The 20,670-nt window shown below is 46.1% G+C and overlaps 1 protein-coding gene and 1 long non-coding RNA gene across 5 annotated transcripts in view; one reads left to right on the forward strand and one right to left on the reverse strand.

Moving 5' to 3' along the window:
* LOC311149600 (transcription factor E3-like) overlaps positions 1-20,347 on the forward strand; it is a 41,703-nt gene extending 21,356 nt beyond the window's left edge. For 2 of the 3 annotated variants that reach the window (XM_084186775.1, XM_084186777.1), the window contains exons 6-10: positions 4,502-4,625; positions 5,881-5,937; positions 6,055-6,130; positions 6,783-6,930; positions 14,296-20,347. In XM_084186775.1, the coding sequence (XP_084042901.1) occupies positions 4,502-4,625; positions 5,881-5,937; positions 6,055-6,130; positions 6,783-6,930; positions 14,296-14,754 (864 nt within the window). In that variant the 3' untranslated portion in view covers positions 14,755-20,347. The remainder of the gene's footprint in view (positions 1-4,501; positions 4,626-5,880; positions 5,938-6,054; positions 6,131-6,782; positions 6,931-14,295) is intronic. The other variant, XM_084186776.1, reaches the window with a different exon arrangement.
* On the reverse strand, positions 6,908-8,139 carry LOC311149604. 2 transcript variants are annotated; one of them, XR_014615024.1, is made up of 3 exons: positions 7,432-8,139; positions 6,983-7,332; positions 6,908-6,947 (listed from the first exon to the last, which is right to left on the reverse strand). It is a non-coding gene; the product is annotated as an uncharacterized lncRNA (long non-coding RNA). The 2 variants fall into 2 exon arrangements; XR_014615025.1 differs by having other exon boundaries at positions 6,983-8,026; positions 8,062-8,125.
* Positions 20,348-20,670: the final 323 nt, after the last annotated feature.

Genomic DNA, 20,670 nt, shown 5'->3' on the forward strand with positions numbered 1-20,670 from the left:
TGTTAATGAAACTGATATGTAGACATGCTAACATGTTTATTACTGTATTCTGTTAATGAAACTGATATGTAGACATGCTAACAACATGTGTATTACTGTATTCTGTTAATGAAACTGATATGTAGACATGCTAACAACATGTTTATTACTGTATTCTGTTAATGAAACTGATATGTAGACATGCTAACATGTTTATTACTGTATTCTGTTAATGAAACTGATATGTAGACATGCTAACAACATGTTTATTACTGTATTATGTTAATGAAACTGATATGTAGACATGCTAACATGTTTATTACTGTATTCTGATGTTAATGAAACTGATATGTAGACATGCTAACAACATGTTTATTACTGTATTCTGTTAATGAAACTGATATGTAGACATGCTAACATGTTTATTACTGTATTCTGTTAATGAAACTGATATGTAGACATGCTAACAACATGTTTATTACTGTATTCTGTTAATGAAACTGATATGTAGACATGCTAACAACATGTTTATTACTGTATTCTGTTAATGAAACTGATATGTAGACATGCTAACATGTTTATTACTGTATTCTGTAAATGAAACTGATATGTAGACATGCTAACAACATGTTTATTACTGTATTCTGATGTTAATGAAACTGATATGTAGACATGCTAACATGTTTATTAGTGTATTATGTTAATGAAACTGATATGTAGACATGCTAACAACATGTTTATTACTGTATTCTGATGTTAATGAAACTGATATGTAGACATGCTAACATGTTTATTACTGTATTCTGTTAATGAAACTGATATGTAGACATGCTAACAACATGTTTATTACTGTATTATGTTAATGAAACTGATATATAGACATGCTAACAACATGTTTATTACTGTATTCTGTTAATGAAACTGATATGTAGACATGCTAACAACATGTTTATTACTGTATTCTGTTAATGAAACTGATATGTAGACATGCTAACATGTTTATTACTGTATTCTGATGTTAATGAAACTGATATGTAGACATGCTAACATGTTTATTACTGTATTCTGTTAATGAAACTGATATGTAGACATGCTAACAACATGTTTATTACTGTATTCTGTTAATGAAACTGATATGTAGACATGCTAACAACATGTTTATTACTGTATTCTGTTAATGAAACTGATATGTAGACATGCTAACAACATGTTTATTACTGTATTCTGTTAATGAAACTGATATGTAGACATGCTAACAACATGTTTATTACTGTATTCTGTTAATGAAACTGATATGTAGACATGCTAACATGTTTATTACTGTATTCTGTTAATGAAACTGATATGTAGACATGCTAACAACATGTTTATTACTGTATTCTGTTAATGAAACTGGTATGTAGACATGCTAACATGTTTATTACTGTATTCTGTTAATGAAACTGATATGTAGACATGCTAACATGTTTATTACTGTATTCTGTTAATGAAACTGATATGTAGACATGCTAACAACATGTTTATTACTGTATTCTGTTAATGAAACTGATATGTAGACATGCTAACAACATGTTTATTACTGTATTCTGTTAATGAAACTGATATGTAGACATGCTAACAACATGTTTATTACTGTATTCTGTTAATGAAACTGATATGTAGACATGCTAACAACATGTGTATTACTGTATTCTGTTAATGAAACTGATATGTAGACATGCTAACAACATGTTTATTACTGTATTATGTTAATGAAACTGATATGTAGACATGCTAACATGTTTATTACTGTATTCTGTTAATGAAACTGATATGTAGACATGCTAACATGTTTATTACTGTATTCTGTTAATGAAACTGATATGTAGACATGCTAACAACATGTTTATTACTGTATTCTGATGTTAATGAAACTGATATGTAGACATGCTAACATGTTTATTAGTGTATTATGTTAATGAAACTGATATGTAGACATGCTAACATGTTTATTACTGTATTATGTTAATGAAACTGATATGTAGACATGCTAACAACATGTTTATTACTGTATTCTGTTAATGAAACTGATATGTAGACATGCTAACAACATGTTCATTACTGTATTCTGTTAATGAAACTGATATGTAGAAATGCTAACAACATGTTTATTACTGTATTCTGTTAATGAAACTGATATGTAGACATGCTAACAACATGTTTATTACTGTATTCTGTTAATGAAACTGATATGTAGACATGCTAACATGTTTATTACTGTATTCTGTTAATGAAACTGATATGTAGACATGCTAACAACATGTTTATTACTGTATTCTGTTAATGAAACTGATATGTAGACATGCTAACAACATGTTTATTACTGTATTCTGTTAATGAAACTGATATGTAGACATGCTAACAACATGTGTATTACTGTATTCTGTTAATGAAACTGATATGTAGACATGCTAACATGTTTATTACTGTATTCTGTTAATGAAACTGATATGTAGACATGCTAACAACATGTTTATTACTGTATTATGTTAATGAAACTGATATATAGACATGCTAACAACATGTTTATTACTGTATTCTGTTAATGAAACTGATATGTAGACATGCTAACAACATGTTTATTACTGTATTCTGTTAATGAAACTGATATGTAGACATGCTAACATGTTTATTACTGTATTCTGATGTTAATGAAACTGATATGTAGACATGCTAACAACATGTTTATTACTGTATTCTGTTAATGAAACTGATATGTAGACATGCTAACATGTTTATTACTGTATTCTGATGTTAATGAAACTGATATGTAGACATGCTAACAACATGTTTATTACTTTATTCTGTTAATGAAACTGATATGTAGACATGCTAACAACATGTTTATTACAGTATTCTGTTAATGAAACTGATATGTAGACATGCTAACAACATGTTTATTACTGTATTATGTTAATGAAACTGATATGTAGACATGCTAACAACATGTTTATTACTGTATTCTGTTAATGAAACTGATATGTAGACATGCTAACATGTTTATTACTGTATTCTGTTAATGAAACTGATATGTAGACATGCTAACATGTTTATTACTGTATTCTGTTAATGAAACTGAGGCTCCAGTTGTGAATAGTAGATAGTGTTTGTCATATTGACCGTTGAGCGATTACTTGATTACATTTAATGATATACAACAGTCCGTTTATTACTTGATTACATTACATGATATACAACAGTCCGTTTATTACTTGATTACATTACATGATATACAACAGTCCGTTTATTACTTGATTACATTTCATGATATACAACAGTCCGTTTATTACTTGATTACATTTCATGATATACAACAGTCCGTTTATTACTTGATTACATTTCATGATATACAACAGTCCGTTTATTACTTGATTACATTTAATGATATACAACAGTCCGTTTATTACTTGATTACATTTCATGATATACAACAGTCTGTTTATTACTTGATTACATTTCATGATATACAACAGTCTGTTTATTACTTGATTACATTTCATGATATACAACAGTCCGTTTTGGTTGTGGTGTTTGAATGAAAATAATATACAGTGTCTATTTGGTTAGAGGTTGAATCCTGTTCATTGGGAAGAGAGAGGTGAGAGTGACTAGTAGCCCACAATGGCAGTAGCAGTTAGACCGTGGCAGTAGAAGTTAGACCATGGCAGTAGCAGTTAGACCGTGGCAGTAGCAGTTAGACCGTGGCAGTAGCAGTTAGACCTTGGCAGTAGCAGTTAGACCGTGGCAGTAGCAGTTAGACCGTGGCAGTAGCAGTTAGACCTTGGCAGTAGCAGTTAGACCGTGGCAGTAGCAGTTAGACCGTGGCAGTAGCAGTTAGACCGTGGCAGTAGAAGTTAGACCGTGGCAGTAGCAGTTAGACCTTGGCAGTAGCAGTCAGACCTTGGCAGTAGCAGTTAGACCGTGGCAGTAGCAGTTAGACCGTGGCAGTAGCAGTTAGACCGTGGCAGTAGCAGTTAGACCGTGGCAGTAGAAGTTAGACCGTGGCAGTAGCAGATAGACCTTGGCTAGAATTGCAAAATCCCAGTAATTTCCCCAAATGACCAGCTTTTTAATATATCCTGGTTGGAGTATTCCAGAGTTTGTGTTTTATTCCCTCCTCATTCCAGGACTCTTCAACCAGGATATCTGGAGAACCAGCAGGGAATTTGGGAAAAGATATTGGAGTTTTGCAACCCTCATCTTGTCTGTTTTGTAGACATTAGAAAAAGTCTGGAATTCACATTATCAATGTTCCAGGGAGGTTATCAGTGGAGTCGTCTCCTGGTTTGTTCAGACTTACCAATAGTCAATGTAGCTCTTAGACCTCCGATATCACAACATGTTCTTCTTTTACTGCATTTTCAACGGCTTCTGCTTGAATGATGACCTCTGAAAGCTGTTGTGTGTGTTTTATGATGATGATGATGTTGTTGTTGTTGTTGTTTACACCTTGTGACTTGTTGTTGTTGTTGTGTGAATGCAGCTGCCAGTGTCAGGCAACATGCTGGATGTGTACAGCAGTGGAGGGATGGCTGCTCCTACCATCGCCGTCTCAAACTCCTGTCCTGCTGACCTGCACAACGTCAAGACTGAGTTAACCGGTACTGGTAAAGAGTTCCTCTCTAAAACACACTTAACACTCATTATAAACTGGGTGGTTCGAGTCCCTGAAATGCTGATTGGCTGATAGCCATGGTATATTATATTATTTTTACTGCTCTAATTACGTTGGTAACTAGTTTATAATAGCAATAAGGCACCTCAGGGGTTTGTGGTATATGGCCAATATACCACGGCTAAGGGCTGTATCCAGGTACTCCACGTTGCGTCGTGCATAAGAACAGCCCTTAGCCGTGGTATATTGGCCATATACCACACCCCCTCGGGCCTTATTGCTTATATAACCCCCTCTAGCTCTTATCTCTCTCTCTCCGTCTCTCTTCCCTCCCTCTCTCCTCCCCCCTCTCTCTTCCCCCCCTCTCTCTCTCTCTCTCCGTCTCTCTTCCCTCCCTCTCTCCTCCCCCCTCTCTCTTCCCCCCCTCTCTCTCTCTCTCTCTCCGTCTCTCTTCCCTCCCTCTCTCCTCCCCCCTCTCTCTTCCCCCCCTCTCTCTCTATCTCTCCGTCTCTCTTTCTGTCTGTAAAAAGTTCCTCTCTAAATAACACTCAATAACACCTGTCTGTCTATCTCTCTCTGTCATCTCCCAATCCTCTCTATCTCAACTTCCTGTCTGTCGATCTCTCTCTTACTCTGTCCCTGTTTCTGTGTCTGTCTCTCTCTTTCTCTCTCTGACTTCTCTCTCTCCCTCCCTCTCTCTCCTCCCCCTCTCTCTCCTCCCCTCTCTCTCCCTCCCTCTCTCTCCCTCCCTCCCTCTCTCTCCTCCCCCCTCTCTCTTCCCCCCTTCTCTCCTCCCCCCTCTCTCTCTCCTCTCCCCCTCGCTCTCCTCCCCCTCTCTCTTCCCTCCCTCCCTCTCTCTCCTCCCCCACTCTCTCCTCCCCCTCTCTCTCCTCCCCCACTCTCTCACCTCCCCCTCTCTCTCTCCTCCCCCTCTCTTTCCTCCCCTCTCTTTTCTTTTTAAAGTTCTTACTCAGCATTGCTCAACTTCCCTTGTCCAGTCAGTCAGTCCCACCCTGTTCCTCTGCCTCAGCCTTCAGTAGACCTGCAGTCATGTTTCCGTTTCATCTCTACGGCATACTCACCATCCGTTATGTGTCTTATGACTTTTAGCGTCTTTTGACATTCTGAACATATGCATATACTGTTTTTTAAATCTATGTTTTATTTACGTTTCAAGCAGTCTTTAGCAACCCACACTGTACTGATATTGGAGTGCGAAATGTTGATTTGATATTGTCTCCTTCTAGAGGTGGAGGTTAAAGCTATGACGAAGGAGCGACAGAAAAAGGACAACCATAACCAGAGTGAGTATAGATCAATACTTTACTGCCAACGGAAACCATATTTGAAATGTATTTCATTAGGTCTAACAGTTGGTCACCAGCTTGGTGATAATGTTGACATGTTACGGTTGTTCCTAGTTGAGAGACGGAGGAGGTTCAACATCAACGATCGCATCAAGGAACTGGGAGCTCTCATCCCCAAATCGAGTGACCCGTGAGTAGCCCCCCCCTGCTAAAGTGCTACTGTACATATTTCACCATCTCACTGTTCCTTTCCCCTCACTGACCCCCCCTGCTACAACATAGTATCTAATCATGCCACTGTTCCTTTCCCCTCACTGACCCCCCCTGCTACAACATAGTATCTAATCATGCCACTGTTCCTTTCCCCTCACTGACCCCCCCTGCTACAACATAGTATCTAATCATGCCACTGTTCCTTTCCCCTCACTGACCCCCCCTGCTACAACATAGTATCTAATCATGCCACTGTTCCTTTCCCCTCACTGACACCCCCTGCTACAACATAGTATCTAATCATACCACTGTTCCTTTCCCCTCACTGACCCCCCCTGCTACAACATAGTATCTAATCATGCCACTGTTCCTTTCCCCTCACTGACACCCCCTGCTACAACATAGTATCTAATCATGCCACTGTTCCTTTCCCCTCACTGACCCCCCCTGCTACAACATAGTATCTAATCATACCACTGTTCCTTTCCCCTCACTGACCCCCCCTGCTACAACATAGTATCTAATCATGCCACTGTTCCTTTCCCCTCACTGACCCCCCCTGCTACAACATAGTATCTAATCATGCCACTGTTCCTTTCTCCTCACTGACCCCCCTGCTACGGAGACAGGGAGACGCGTTGGAACAAGGGAACCATCCTGAAGGCGTCTGTGGACTACATCAGGAGGCTGCAGAAGGAGCAGCAGAGAGCCAAGGAGATGGAGAACAGGCAGAGGAAACTGGAGCACAGCAACCGTAACCTACTGCTACGTATACAGGTAATACTGACTGTAACCTACTGCTACGTATACAGGTAATACTGACCTTAACCTACTGCTACGTATACAGGTAATACTGACCGTAACCTACTGCTACGTATACAGGTAATACTGACTGTAACCTACTGCTACGTATACAGGTAATACTGACTGTAACCTACTGCTACGTATACAGGTAATACTGACTGTAACCTACTGCTACGTATACAGGTAATACTGACCGTAACCTACTGCTACGTATACAGGTAATACTGACCGTAACCTACTGCTACGTATACAGGTAATACTGACTGTAACCTACTGCTACGTATACAGGTAATACTGACTGTAACCTACTGCTACGTATACAGGTAATACTGACCGTAACCTACTGCTACGTATACAGGTAATACTGACTGTAACCTACTGCTACGTATACAGGTAATACTGACTGTAATCTACTGCTACGTATACAGGTAATACTGACCGTAACCTACTGCTACGTATACAGGTAATACTGACCTACTGCTACGTATACAGGTAATACTGACTGTAACCTACTGCTACGTATACAGGTAATACTGACCGTAACCTACTGCTACGTATACAGGTAATACTGACCGTAACCTACTGCTACGTATACAGGTAATACTGACCGTAACCTACTGCTACGTATACAGGTAATACTGACTGTAACCTACTGCTACGTATACAGGTAATACTGACTGTAACCTACTGCTACGTATACAGGTAATACTGACCGTAACCTACTGCTACGTATACAGGTAATACTGACTGTAACCTACTGCTACGTATACAGGTAATACTGACTGTAACCTACTGCTACGTATACAGGTAATACTGACCGTAACCTACTGCTACGTATACAGGTAATACTGACTGTAACCTACTGCTACGTATACAGGTAATACTGACCGTAACCTACTGCTACGTATACAGGTAATACTGACCGTAACCTACTGCTACGTATACAGGTAATACTGACTGTAACCTACTGCTACGTATACAGGTAATACTGACTGTAACCTACTGCTACGTATACAGGTAATACTGACCGTAACCTACTGCTACGTATACAGGTAATACTGACTGTAACCTACTGCTACGTATACAGGTAATACTGACCGTAACCTACTGCTACGTATACAGGTAATACTGACTGTAACCTACTGCTACGTATACAGGTAATACTGACAGTAACCTACTACTACGTATACAGGTAATACTGACCGTAACCTACTGCTACGTATACAGGTAATACTGACTGTAACCTACTGCTACGTATACAGGTAATACTGACTGTAACCTACTGCTACGTATACAGGTAATACTGACCGTAATCTACTGCTACGTATACAGGTAATACTGACTGTAACCTACTGCTACGTATACAGGTAATACTGACTGTAACCTACTGCTACGTATACAGGTAATACTGACTGTAACCTACTGCTACGTATACAGGTAATACTGACCGTAATCTACTGCTACGTATACAGGTAATACTGACCGTAACCTACTGCTACGTATACAGGTAATACTGACTGTAACCTACTGCTACGTATACAGGTAATACTGACTGTAACCTACTGCTACGTATACAGGTAATACTGACTGTAATCTACTGCTACGTATACAGGTAATACTGACCGTAACCTACTGCTACGTATACAGGTAATACTGACAGTAACCTACTGCTACGTATACAGGTAATACTGACTGTAATCTACTGCTACGTATACAGGTAATACTGACCGTAACCTACTGCTACGTATACAGGTAATACTGACTGTAACCTACTGCTACGTATACAGGTAATACTGACCGTAACCTACTGCTACGTATACAGGTAATACTGACTCTAACCTACTGCTACGTATACAGGTAATACTGACCGTAACCTACTGCTACGTATACAGGTAATACTGACTGTAACCTACTGCTACGTATACAGGTAATACTGACTGTAACCTACTGCTACGTATACAGGTAATACTGACTCTAACCTACTGCTACGTATACAGGTAATACTGACTGTAATCTACTGCTACGTATACAGGTAATACTGACTGTAACCTACTGCTACGTATACAGGTAATACTGACTGTAATCTACTGCTACGTATACAGGTAATACTGACTGTAATCTACTGCTACGTATACAGGTAATACTGACCGTAACCTACTGCTACGTATATAGGTAATACTGACCGTAACCTACTGCTACGTATATAGGTAATACTGACCGTAACCTACTGCTACGTATACAGGTAATACTGACACCTAGGTAGACTGAGAGGGAAGGGTTGGGGTTGGAGACTGAGAGGGAAGGGTTGGGGTTGGAGACTGAGAGGGAAGGGTTGGGGTTGGAGACTGGGAGGGAAGGGTTGGGGTTGGAGACTGGGAGGGAAGGGTTGGAGACTGGGAGGGAAGGGTTGGGCTGGAGACTGAGAGGGAAGGGTTGGGGTTGGAGATTGGGAGGGAAGGGTTGGGGTTGGAGACTGGGAGGGAAGGGTTGGAGAATGAGCGGGAAGGGTTGTGGTTGGAGACTGGGAGGGAAGGGTTGGGGTTGGAAACTGGGAGGGAAGGGTTGGAGAATGAGAGGGAAGGGTTGGGGTTGGAGACTGGGAGGGAAGGGTTGGGGTTGGAGACTGGGAGGGAAGGGTTGGAGACTGGTGGGGAAGGGTTGGGGTTGGAGACTGGGAGGGAAGGGTTGGAGACTGGGAGGGAAGGGTTGGAGTTGGAGACTGGGAGGGAAGGGTTGGGGTTGGAGACTGGGAGAGAAGGGTTGGGGTTGGAGACTGGGAGGGAAGGGTTGGGGTTGGAGACTGGGAGGGAAAGGTTGGGGTTGGAGATTGGGAGGGAAGGGTTGGGGTTGGAGACTGAGAGGGAAGGGTTGGAGACTGAGAGGGAAGGGTTGGGGTTGGAGAATGGGAGGGAAGGGTTGGGGTTGGAGACTGGGAGGGAAGGGTTGGGGTTGGAGACTGGGAGGGAAGGGTTGGGGTTGGAGACTGAGGGGGAAGGGTTGGGGTTGGAAACTGAGAGGGAAGGGTTGGAGACAGAGGGAAGGGTTGGAGACTGAGAGGGAAGGGTTGGAGACTGAGAGGGAAGGGTTGGAGACTGAGAGGGAAGGGTTGGAGACTGGGAGGGAAGGGTTGGGGTTGGAGACTGAGAGGGAAGGGTTAGGGTTGGAGACTGGGAGGGAAGGGTTGGGGTTGGAGACTGAAAGGGAAGGGTTGGAGACAGAGGGAAGGGTTGGAGACTGAGAGGGAAGGGTTGGAGACTGAGAGGGAAGGGTTGGAGACTGAGAGGGAAGGGTTGGAGACTGGGAGGGAAGGGTTGGGGTTGGAGACTGAGAGGGAAGGGTTAGGGTTGGAGACTGGGAGGGAAGGGTTGGGGTTGGAGACTGGGAGGGAAGGGTTGGGGTTGGAGACTGGGAGGGAAGGGTTGAGAATGAGAGGGAAGGGTTAGAGTTGGAGACTGGGAGGGAAGGGTTTGGGTTGGAGACTGGGAGGGAAGGGTTGGGGTTGGAGACTGGGAGGGAAGGGTTGGATACTGGGAGGGAAGGGTTGGGGTCGGAGACTGGGAGGGAAGGGTTGGAGACTGGGAGGGAAGGGTTGGAGACTGGGAGGGAAGGGTTGGGGTTGGAGACTGGGAGGGAAGGGTTGGGGTTGGAGGCTGGGAGGGAAGGGTTGGGGTTGGAGACTGAGAGGGAAGGGTTGGGGTTGGAGACTGAGAGGGAAGGGTTGGGGTTGGAGACTGAGAGGGAAGGGTTGGGGTTGGAGACAGAGGGAAGGGTTGGGGTTGGAGACTGAGAGGGAAGGGTTGGAGACTGAGAGGGAAGGGTTGGGGTTGGAGACTGGGAGGGAAGGGTTGGAGACTGAGAGGGAAGGGTTGGAGACTGGGAGGGAAGGGTTGGGGTTGGAGACTGGGAGGGAAGGGTTGGAGACTGAGAGGGAAGGGTTGGAGACTGGGAGGGAAGGGTTGGAGACTGGGAGGGAAGGGTTGGGGTTGGAGACTGGGAGGGAAGGGTTGGGGTTGGAGACTGAGAGGGAAGGGTTGGGGTTGGAGATTGGGAGGGAAGGGTTGGAGACTGAGAGGGAAGGGTTGGGGTTGGAGAATGGGAGGGAAGGGTTGGGGTTGGAGACTGGGAGGGAAGGGTTGGGGTTGGAGACTGAAAGGGAAGGGTTGGAGACAGAGGGAAGGGTTGGAGACTGAGAGGGAAGGGTTGGAGACTGGGAGGGAAGGGTTGGAGACTGGGAGGGAAGGGTTGGGGTTGGAGACTGAGAGGGAAGAGTTGGGGTTGGAGACTGGGAGGGAAGGGTTGGGGTTGGAGACAGAGGGAAGGGTTGGGGTTGGAAACTGAGAGGGAAGGGTTGGGGTTGGAGACTGAAAGGGAAGGGTTGGAGACAGAGGGAAGGGTTGGAGACTGAGAGGGAAGGGTTGGAGACTGGGAGGGAAGGGTTGGGGTTGGAGACTGGGAGGGAAGGGTTGGGGTTGGAGACTGAGAGGGAAGAGTTGGGGTTGGATACTGGGAGGGAAGTGTTGGGGTTGGAGACTGGGAGGGAAGGGTTGGGGTTGGAGACTGGGAGGGAAGGGTTGGAGAATGAGAGGGAAGGGTTGGAGAATGAGAGGGAAGGGTTGGAGTTGGAGACTGGGAGGGAAGGGTTTGGGTTGGAGACTGGGAGGGAAGGGTTGGGGTTGGAGACTGGGAGGGAAGGGTTGGAGACTGGGAGGGAAGGGTTGGAGACTGGGAGGGAAGGGTTGGTGTTGGAGACTGGGAGGGAAGGGTTGGAGACTGGGAGGGTAGGGAAGGGTTGGAGACTGGGAGGGAAGGGTTGGAGACTGAGAGGGAAGGGTTGGAGACTGGGATGGAAGGGTTGGAGACTGGGAGGGAAGGGTTGGGGTTGGAGACTGGGAGGGAAAGGTTGGGGTTGGAGACTGGGAGGGAAAGGTTGGGGTTGGAGATTGGGAGGGAAGGGTTGGGGTTGGAGACTGAGAGGGAAGGGTTGGGGTTGGAGACTGAGAGGGAAGGGTTGGAGACTGAGAGGGAAGGGTTGGGGTTGGAGAATGGGAGGGAAGGGTTGGGGTTGGAGACTGGGAGGGAAGGGTTGGGGTTGGAGACTGAAAGGGAAGGGTTGGAGACAGAGGGAAGGGTTGGAGACTGAGAGGGAAGGGTTGGAGACTGGGAGGGAAGGGTTGGAGACTGGGAGGGAAGGGTTGGAGACTGGGAGGGAAGGGTTGGGGTTGGAGACTGGGAGGGAAGGGTTGGGGTTGGAGACTGAGAGGGAAGAGTTGGGGTTGGAGACTGGGAGGGAAGGGTTGGGGTTGGAGACTGAAAGGGAAGGGTTGGAGACAGAGGGAAGGGTTGGAGACTGGGAGGGAAGGGTTGGGGTTGGAGACTGGGAGGGAAGGGTTGGGGTTGGAGACTGAGAGGGAAGAGTTGGGGTTGGATACTGGGAGGGAAGGGTTGGGGTTGGAGACTGGGAGGGAAGGGTTGGGGTTGGAGACTGGGAGGGAAGGGTTGGAGAATGAGAGGGAAGGGTTGGAGAATGAGAGGGAAGGGTTGGAGTTGGAGACTGGGAGGGAAGGGTTTGGGTTGGAGACTGGGAGGGAAGGGTTGGAGACTGGGAGGGAAGGGTTGGTGTTGGAGACTTGTAGGGAAGGGTTGGAGACTGGGAGGGGAGGGAAGGGTTGGAGACTGGGAGGGAAGGGTTGGGGTTGGAGACTGGGAGGGAAGGGTTGGGGTTGGAGACTGGGAGGGAAGGGTTGGGGTTGGAGACTGAGAGGGAAGGGTTGGAGACTGACAGGGAAGGATTGGGGTTGGAGACTGAGAGGGAAGGGTTGGAGACTGAGAGGGAAGGGTTGGAGACTGGGAGGGAAGGGTTGGGGTTGGAGACTGGGAGGGAAAGGTTGGGGTTGGAGATTGGGAGGGAAAGGTTGGGGTTGGAGATTGGGAGGGAAAGGTTGGGGTTGGAGATTGGGAGGGAAGGGTTGGAGACTGAGAGGGAAGGGTTGGAGACTGGGAGGGAAGGGTTGGGGTTGGAGACTGGGAGGGAAGGGTTGGGGTTGGAGACTGAGAGGGAAGAGTTGGGGTTGGATACTGGGAGGGAAGGGTTGGGGTTGGAGAATGGGAGGGAAGGGTTGGGGTTGGAGACTGGGAGGGAAGGGTTGGGGTTGGAGACTGAGAGGGAAGGGTTGGGGTTGGAGACTGAGAGGGAAGGGTTGGAGACTGGGAGGGAAGGGTTGGGGTTGGAAACTGGGAGGGAAGGGTTGGGGTTGGAGACTGAGGGAAGAGTTGGGGTTGGAGACTGGGAGGGAAGGGTTGGGGTTGGAGACTGGGAGGGAAGGGTTGGGGCTGGAGACTGAGGGAAGGGTTGGGGTTGGAGACTGGGAGGGAAGGGTTCGAGAATGAGAGGGAAGGGTTGGGGTTGGAGACTGGGAGGGAAGGGTTTGGGTTGGAGACTGGGAGGCAAGGGTTGGGGTTGGAGACTGGGAGGGAAGGGTTGGAGACTGGGAGGGGAGGGAAGGGTTGGAGACTGGGAGGGGAGGGGAGGGAAGGGTTGGAGACTGGGAGGGAAGGGTTGGGGTTGGAGACTGGGAGGGAAGGGTTGGGTTTGGAGACTTGGAGGGACGGGTTGGGGTTGGAGACTGCGAGGGAAGGGTTTGAGAATGAGAGGGAAGGGTTGGGGTTGGAGACTGGGAGGGAAGGGTTGGGGTTGGAGACTGGGAGGGAAAGGTTTGGGTTGGAGACTGGGAGGGAAGGGTTGGGGTTGGAGATTGGGAGGGAAGGGTTGGAGACTGGGAGGGGCGGGAAGGGTTGGAGACTGGGAGGGGAGGGAAGGGTTGGAGACTGGGAGGGAAGGGTTGGGGTTGGAGACTGGGAGGGAAGGGTTGGGGTTGGAGACTGGGAGGGAAGGGTTGGGGTTGGAGACTGAGAGGGAAGGGTTGGGGTTGGAGACTGGGAGGGAAGGGTTGGGGTTGGAAACTGTGAGGGAAGGGTTGGGGTTGGAGACTGGGAGGGAAGGGTTGGGGTTGGAGACTGAGAGGGAAGGGTTGGGGTTGGAGACTGAGAGGGAAGGGTTGGGGTTGGAGACTGGGAGGGAAGGGTTGGGGTTGGAAACTGAGAGGGAAGGGTTGGGGTTGGAGACTGGGAGGGAAGGGTCTTTGGAAGGTAAATGGTAAATTGTCTCAGGGAAAAATCAATCAACTCTGGCGTCCCCCAGGGCAGTGTTCCAGGGCCTCTACTATTTCTACTGTACAATAATTAAGCAATAAGGTAATAAGGAATGAAAACCTGTGAATAATGCATGTCTAAGGGCTGTTTTTTGTGTTGGCTATTGTTGTCTGTTGATTCTCTCTACAGGAGCTTGAGCTGCAGGCCCGCCTCCACGGCCTCTCCACCCCCGCCTCCTCCTCCCAGGGCAGCTCCTCCTCACACCTAAGCCTATCACAGTCCCTGGACCCCAGCACGGGCGACGCCCTCTCCAGGACCCTCCTCTCCCTGAGTGGTGGCCCAGGCCTCCAGGCCGCCTCCCCCTCCTTCCTGTCTCCACCCCCCTCGGCCTCCCCGGTTGGTCTGATGACCATGGCCAGCCCCCTGGATCTGGACTCTCTGAGCTTCTCTGAGCTGGACGACCCGTCGTCCGCAGCCTTCCACGCCTCCCTGCTGCCGGACATGGGTCTGGGGGATATCCTGATGGACGATAGGGGGGTGGGGATGTCCTCTGTTGGGGGCAGAGACCCGCTGCTCTCCTCCGTCTCCCCAGGAGCCTCCAAGACATCTAGTCGCAGGAGCAGCTTCAGCATGGAGGAAGACCTGTGACTGGGCTCAGTCCCAAACCGACTCCTAGACCCTACACCCTAGACTAAACCCTACACCCTTAGAAACGTAATGTAGATCTGAGAGAATTGGAAAGGAGTAATCATGGCAAAACATTCCAGCCAGCAGAATCATACCAGAGTGCTTATATCAATCCTCCGTCCTTTCAGATTTACAGGAGTGCCTAGGGAGTCCATTTGGGATTCAGCAGGAGAGACAGAAGGCTCTAAACTAGGGAGTCCATTTGGGATTCAGCAGGAGAGACAGAAGGCTCTAAACTAGGGAGTCCATTTGGGATTCAGCAGGAGAGACAGAAGGCTCTAAACTAGGGAGTCCATTTGGGATTCAGCAGGAGAGACTGAAGGCTCTAAACTTTCCAGAGGACTGCAGACTGGCGGTGGGGCCTCCACACACCCTGCATGGCCCAGTCTTTCCATCCCAACAGTAGGGTTTACTGCCTATTGTCTTCTGGTTCTAGGAATCTTCCAACCCGGGATTTCTGAGAGAAAAAAACGTGGGTATTTGGAAAGTTAAAGGAATTTTGCAACCCTAGTCTTAGTTTAGACTAGAATGTCTAGAAATAATTCCTGACCCCTTATGGTGATGATGCAATCCATTTTTATCTCTATGCTTGTAATGGAATATAGAATACATCTATGGAGTTGAGCTGTTCTATAGCATTAAAAGGATAGATACACCTTACATAGATATTAACCTATTAGTATGTCTGGTTGTTATTGGCTAGTTCTGTGAATAGCAATGAGGATGGAGGTAGATATGTATAGGGGTAAGGGGACAGGGATACTGGAGTGATGGAGGTAGATATGTATAGGGGTAAGGGGACAGGGATACTGGAGTGATGGAGGTAGATATGTATAGGGGTAAGGGGACAGGGATACTGGAGTGATGGAGGTAGATATGTATAGGGCTAAGGGGACAGGGATACTGGAGTGATGGAGGTAGATATGTATAGGGGTAAGGGGACAGGGATACTGGAGTGATGGAGGTAGATATGTATAGGGCTAAGGGGACAGGGATACTGGAGTGATGGAGGTAGATATGTATAGGGGTAAGGGGACAGGGATACTGGAGTGATGGAGGTAGATATGTATAGGGCTAAGGGGACAGGGATACTGGAGTGATGGAGGTAGATATGTATAGGGGTAAGGGGACAGGGATACTGGAGTGATGGAGGTAGATATGTATAGGGGTCAGGGGACAGGGATACTGGAGTGATGGAGGTAGATATGTATAGGGGTAAGGGGACAGGGATACTGGAGTGATGGAGGTAGATATGTATAGGGGTAAGGGGACAGGGATACTGGAGTGATGGAGGTAGATATGTATAGGGGTAAGGTGACAGGGATACTGGAGTGATGGAGGTAGATATGTATAGGGGTAAGGGGACAGGGATACTGGAGTGATGGAGGTAGATATGTATGGGGTAAGGGGACAGGGATACTGGAGTGATGGAGGTAGATATGTATGGGGTAAGGGGACAGGGATACTGGAGTGACGGAGGTAGATATGTATGGGGTAAGGGGACAGGGATACTGGAGTGATGGAGGTAGATATGTCTAGGGGTAAGGGGACAGGGATACTGGAGTGATGGAGGTAGATATGTATAGGGGTAAGGGGACAGGGATACTGGAGTGATGGAGGTAGATATGTATAGGGGTAAGGGGACAGGGATACTGGAGTGATGGAGGTAGATATGTATAGGGGTAAGGGGACAGGGATACTGGAGTGATGGAGGTAGATATGTATAGGGCTAAGGGGACAGGGATACTGGAGTGATGGAGGTAGATATGTATAGGGGTAAGGGGACAGGGATACTGGAGTGATGGAGGTAGATATGTATAGGGGTAAGGGGACAGGGATACTGGAGTGATGGAGGTAGATATGTATAGGGGTAAGGGGACAGGGATACTGGAGTGATGGAGGTAGATATGTATGGGGTAAGGGGACAGGGATACTGGAGTGATGGAGGTAGATATGTATAGGGGTAAGGGGACAGGGATACTGGAGTGATGGAGGTAGATATGTATAGGGGTAAGGGGACAGGGATACTGGAGTGATGGAGGTAGATATGTATGGGGTAAGGGGACAGGGATACTGGAGTGATGGAGGTAGATATGTATAGGGGTAAGGGGACAGGGATACTGGAGTGATGGAGGTAGATATGTATAGGGGTAAGGTGACTAGGCAACAGGATATGAGATAAACAGAGTAACAGCAGCTTGTATGTGTGTGTGAGTGCGTGTGTATAGAGTCAGTTTAAGTATATGTGCATGTTATGTGTGAGTGAGCAGATGATGGAGTGAGTGAGTGTTGGAGTGACAGTGTGTGTGAGTGTGTAGGGCCCTGTGAGTGTGCATAGAGACAGTGCAAATACTGAAATAAAAGGTAAATAAAGATACAAGGTAAACTCAGTCTGTAGCCATTTTGTCAGCTATTCATCAGTCGTATTGCTTGTGGATAGAAGCCGTTCAGGAGCCTGTTGGTGTCAGACGTGATGCACCGGTACCTCTTACTGTGCGACAGCAGAGGAAATAGACTATGGCTTGGGTGGTTGGTGTCTTTGACAATTTCCCGGGCCTTCTCTTCACACCGCCTGGTATAGAGGTCCTGGATGGCACCAGTGATGGACTGGGCTGTCCGCACCACCCTCTGTAGCGCCATGCGATCGAGGGCGGTGCTATTGCCATACCAGGCGGTGATGCAGCCAGTCAATATGCTCTCAATCGTACAGCTGTAGAACTGTTTGAGGATTTGAGGGCCCCATGGCAAACTTTTTCAACCATTTTAAGTCTTTAGTGATTTAGACACAGAGGAACTTGAAGCTGTCTACCTACCCCACTGCTGCCCGGTCGATGTGGATGGGGGGGGTGCTTGCCCCCCCCGTTTCCTGATAGTCCACCATCAGCTCCTTGGTCTTGCTGACGTTGAGGGAGAGGTTGTTGCTCCGGCACCACACCGCCAGGTCACTGACCTCCTCCCTGTAGGCTGACTCATCGTTGAGGGAGAGGTTGTTGCTCCGGCACCACACCGCCAGGTCACTGACCTCCTCCCTATAGGCTGAGTCATCGTCGACCGGTGATCAGGCCTACCACCGTCGTGTCGTCAGCAAACTTGATGATGGGTGTTGGGAGTCGTGCATGGCCATGTCGTCGTGGGTGAACAGGGAGTACAGGAGGGGACTGAGCACACACCCCTGAGGGGCCCCCGTGTTGAGGGTCAGCGTGGCGGAGGTGATGTTGCCGACCCTCAGGGTCGTCCCGTCAGGAAGCCCAGGATCCAGTTGCAGAGGGAGGTGTTCAGACCCAGAGTCCTAAGCTTGGTGACGAGCTTGGAGGGGACAATGGTGTTGAACGCTGAGCTGTAGTCAATGAACAGCATTCTCACGTAGGGTGCCATTTATGACGATTAAAGTGCAGCACCTTTTATTGGTAAACATGTTGTATAATCTAGATGATCGTTGTGTGTTGGTATGCTATTAAAGTGTGTCAAGAGTCACTCAGGAAAACTAGGCTGAGCAGCCAGCTGTACAGGAGACGGAACAGTTACAATGCTGTGTTTGTAGGCACGTTGTTCTGTAGTCCTCAATAGCAAGACCGGTAAGAGTAGCTCTCAACTTGATCTACAAGGTTTTATCTCTGTGTTCCAGCCTCTCTGTATTCCAGCCTCTCTGTGTTCCAGCCTCTCTGTGTTCCAGCCTCTCTGTGCTCCTGCCTCTCTGTATTCCAGCCTCTCTGTGTTCCTGCCTCTCTGTGTTCCAGCCTCTCTGTGTTCCCTGCCTCTCTGTGTTCCAGCCTCTCTGTATTCCTGCCTCTCTGTATTCCTGCCTCTCTGTGTTCCAGCCTCTCTGTGTTCCAGCCTCTCTGTGTTCCTGCCTCTCTGTGTTCCAGCCTCTCTGTATTCCTGCCTCTCTGTGTTCCTGCCTCTCTGTATTCCTGCCTCTCTGTATTCCTGCCTCTCTGTGTTCCTGCCTCTCTGTGTTCCTGCCTCTCTGTGTTCCAGCCTCTCTGTGTTCCTGCCTCTCTGTATTCCTGCCTCTCTGTGTTCCTGCCTCTCTGTATTCCTGCCTCTCTGTGTTCCAGCCTCTCTGTGTTCCTGCCTGGGTCAAATTAGTTCAGGAATTCAGCAATTTAAAGAAAAACTCAGAACGTGATGAGATAGTTTTTTTTAATGAATGTATTAAAGCTGCAATATGTAACTTTTTGGGTGACCCGACCAAATTCACATAGAAATCTGAGTTATAGATCTGTCATACTCTTAAGAAGTGGTATATCTGTTCTATGTGAGCTATTTCTATGCTTCCCATTCTTAAGTTTCTGTTTTTGAGTCTTTTACATTGATTCATACCATGACAGATACTTCCTTCACATTGGTGATGTTTGTTTAGCCTATGTCCAACCTCATATGCTGCGTTTCACCCATAGAGATAGAGGACTCTAGCTAGATATAACCCTTAATAACACAGACACAAAGATGAGTCATCTATCTAACTCTATGGTTTCACCATGGGTTCGGTCTGGAGTCCAGGCTGATGTTTTATATATATATATGCCCACTGGCTGGATGACCACGCCGACTACTACATATCATGATGAATCATTTTTGTTTTTATTTGACCAAGATAACACTTTTAATTCACCTGTAATATATTTTTACTTGTAGCTGTACCTACCGGGATTTTAATTGATCTATTCCTTTCTGATTTCAGTACACTCATTCTCTTTCATGTATTCCAACTATGCACATGAGACATTCATGTTGGAAACAGTAGTGACTGTCTTTCTTTCTGTCCTTGCACAGAAAGACAGATTTAACAACCACATGCAGCCAAATGGTTACTGTGTCAAACTCATTTACTCTAGAAGGCTATTGACTGTTTGTACTCTTCTGTTTTGGTTCTAACTTTCGACTTCTGTGCATACTTTACTCTGTCATTTCTGACTTCTGTGCATACTTTACACTGTCATTTCTGACGTCTGTGCATACTTTACACTGTCATTTCTGACTTCTGTGCATACTTTACTCTGTCATTTCTGACTTCTGTGCATACTTTACTCTGTCATTTCTGACGTCTGTGCATACTTTACTCTGTCATTTCTGACTTCTGTGCATACTTTACTCTGTCATTTCTGACTTCTGTGCATACTTTACTCTGTCATTTCTGACGTCTGTGCATACTTTACTCTGTCATTTCTGACTTCTGTGCATACTTTACTCTGTCATTTCTGACTTCTGTGCATACTTTACACTGTCATTTCTGACGTCTGTGCATACTTTACTCTGTCATTTCTGACTTCTGTGCATACTTTACTCTGTCATTTATTTTCATAGAAAAGCAATATACCTATAGGTGGTCGAGTAGAATTTAGTAAAGTCACTTATCATTACAGCCCTGTAAGATACAGTATATGGATAAAGCATTAGGGAATGTTAGGAAATATGTTTTATAACTGCGGTTTAAGTTCTGTCATATGCATATTCAATCTGTATTGTGTTTAGTTTATGTATGTAAATATAAATAGTGTATAATAACTCGATATAGCATAATGTTCTGGAACAATACATTTATTTACAAATATTTTCTGTGTAATGTACACATTATATGCTATATATTATGTAAACATATTGCATATATTTGGCCTTAATTCGAAAAAAATGTTTTAATATATATATATACTTTTTATCATTTTCTCTTTTAAATATATGTGACTCTGTCACGTGTGTGAGTGCATGCTGCTCATTTCAACCAAGGGGATTCTTTGTCTGATAGCAAACTGCAGTACCAGTGAAAAGTTTGGACACACCTACTCATTCAAGGGTTTTTCTTTATTTTTACTATTTTCTACATTGTAGAATGATAGTGAAGACATCAAAACTATGAAATAACACATGGAATCATGT

The sequence above is a fragment of the Coregonus lavaretus genome (assembly GCF_964263955.1).
Source record: "Coregonus lavaretus genome assembly, chromosome: 22".
Taxonomy (NCBI): Eukaryota; Metazoa; Chordata; class Actinopteri; order Salmoniformes; family Salmonidae; genus Coregonus; species Coregonus lavaretus.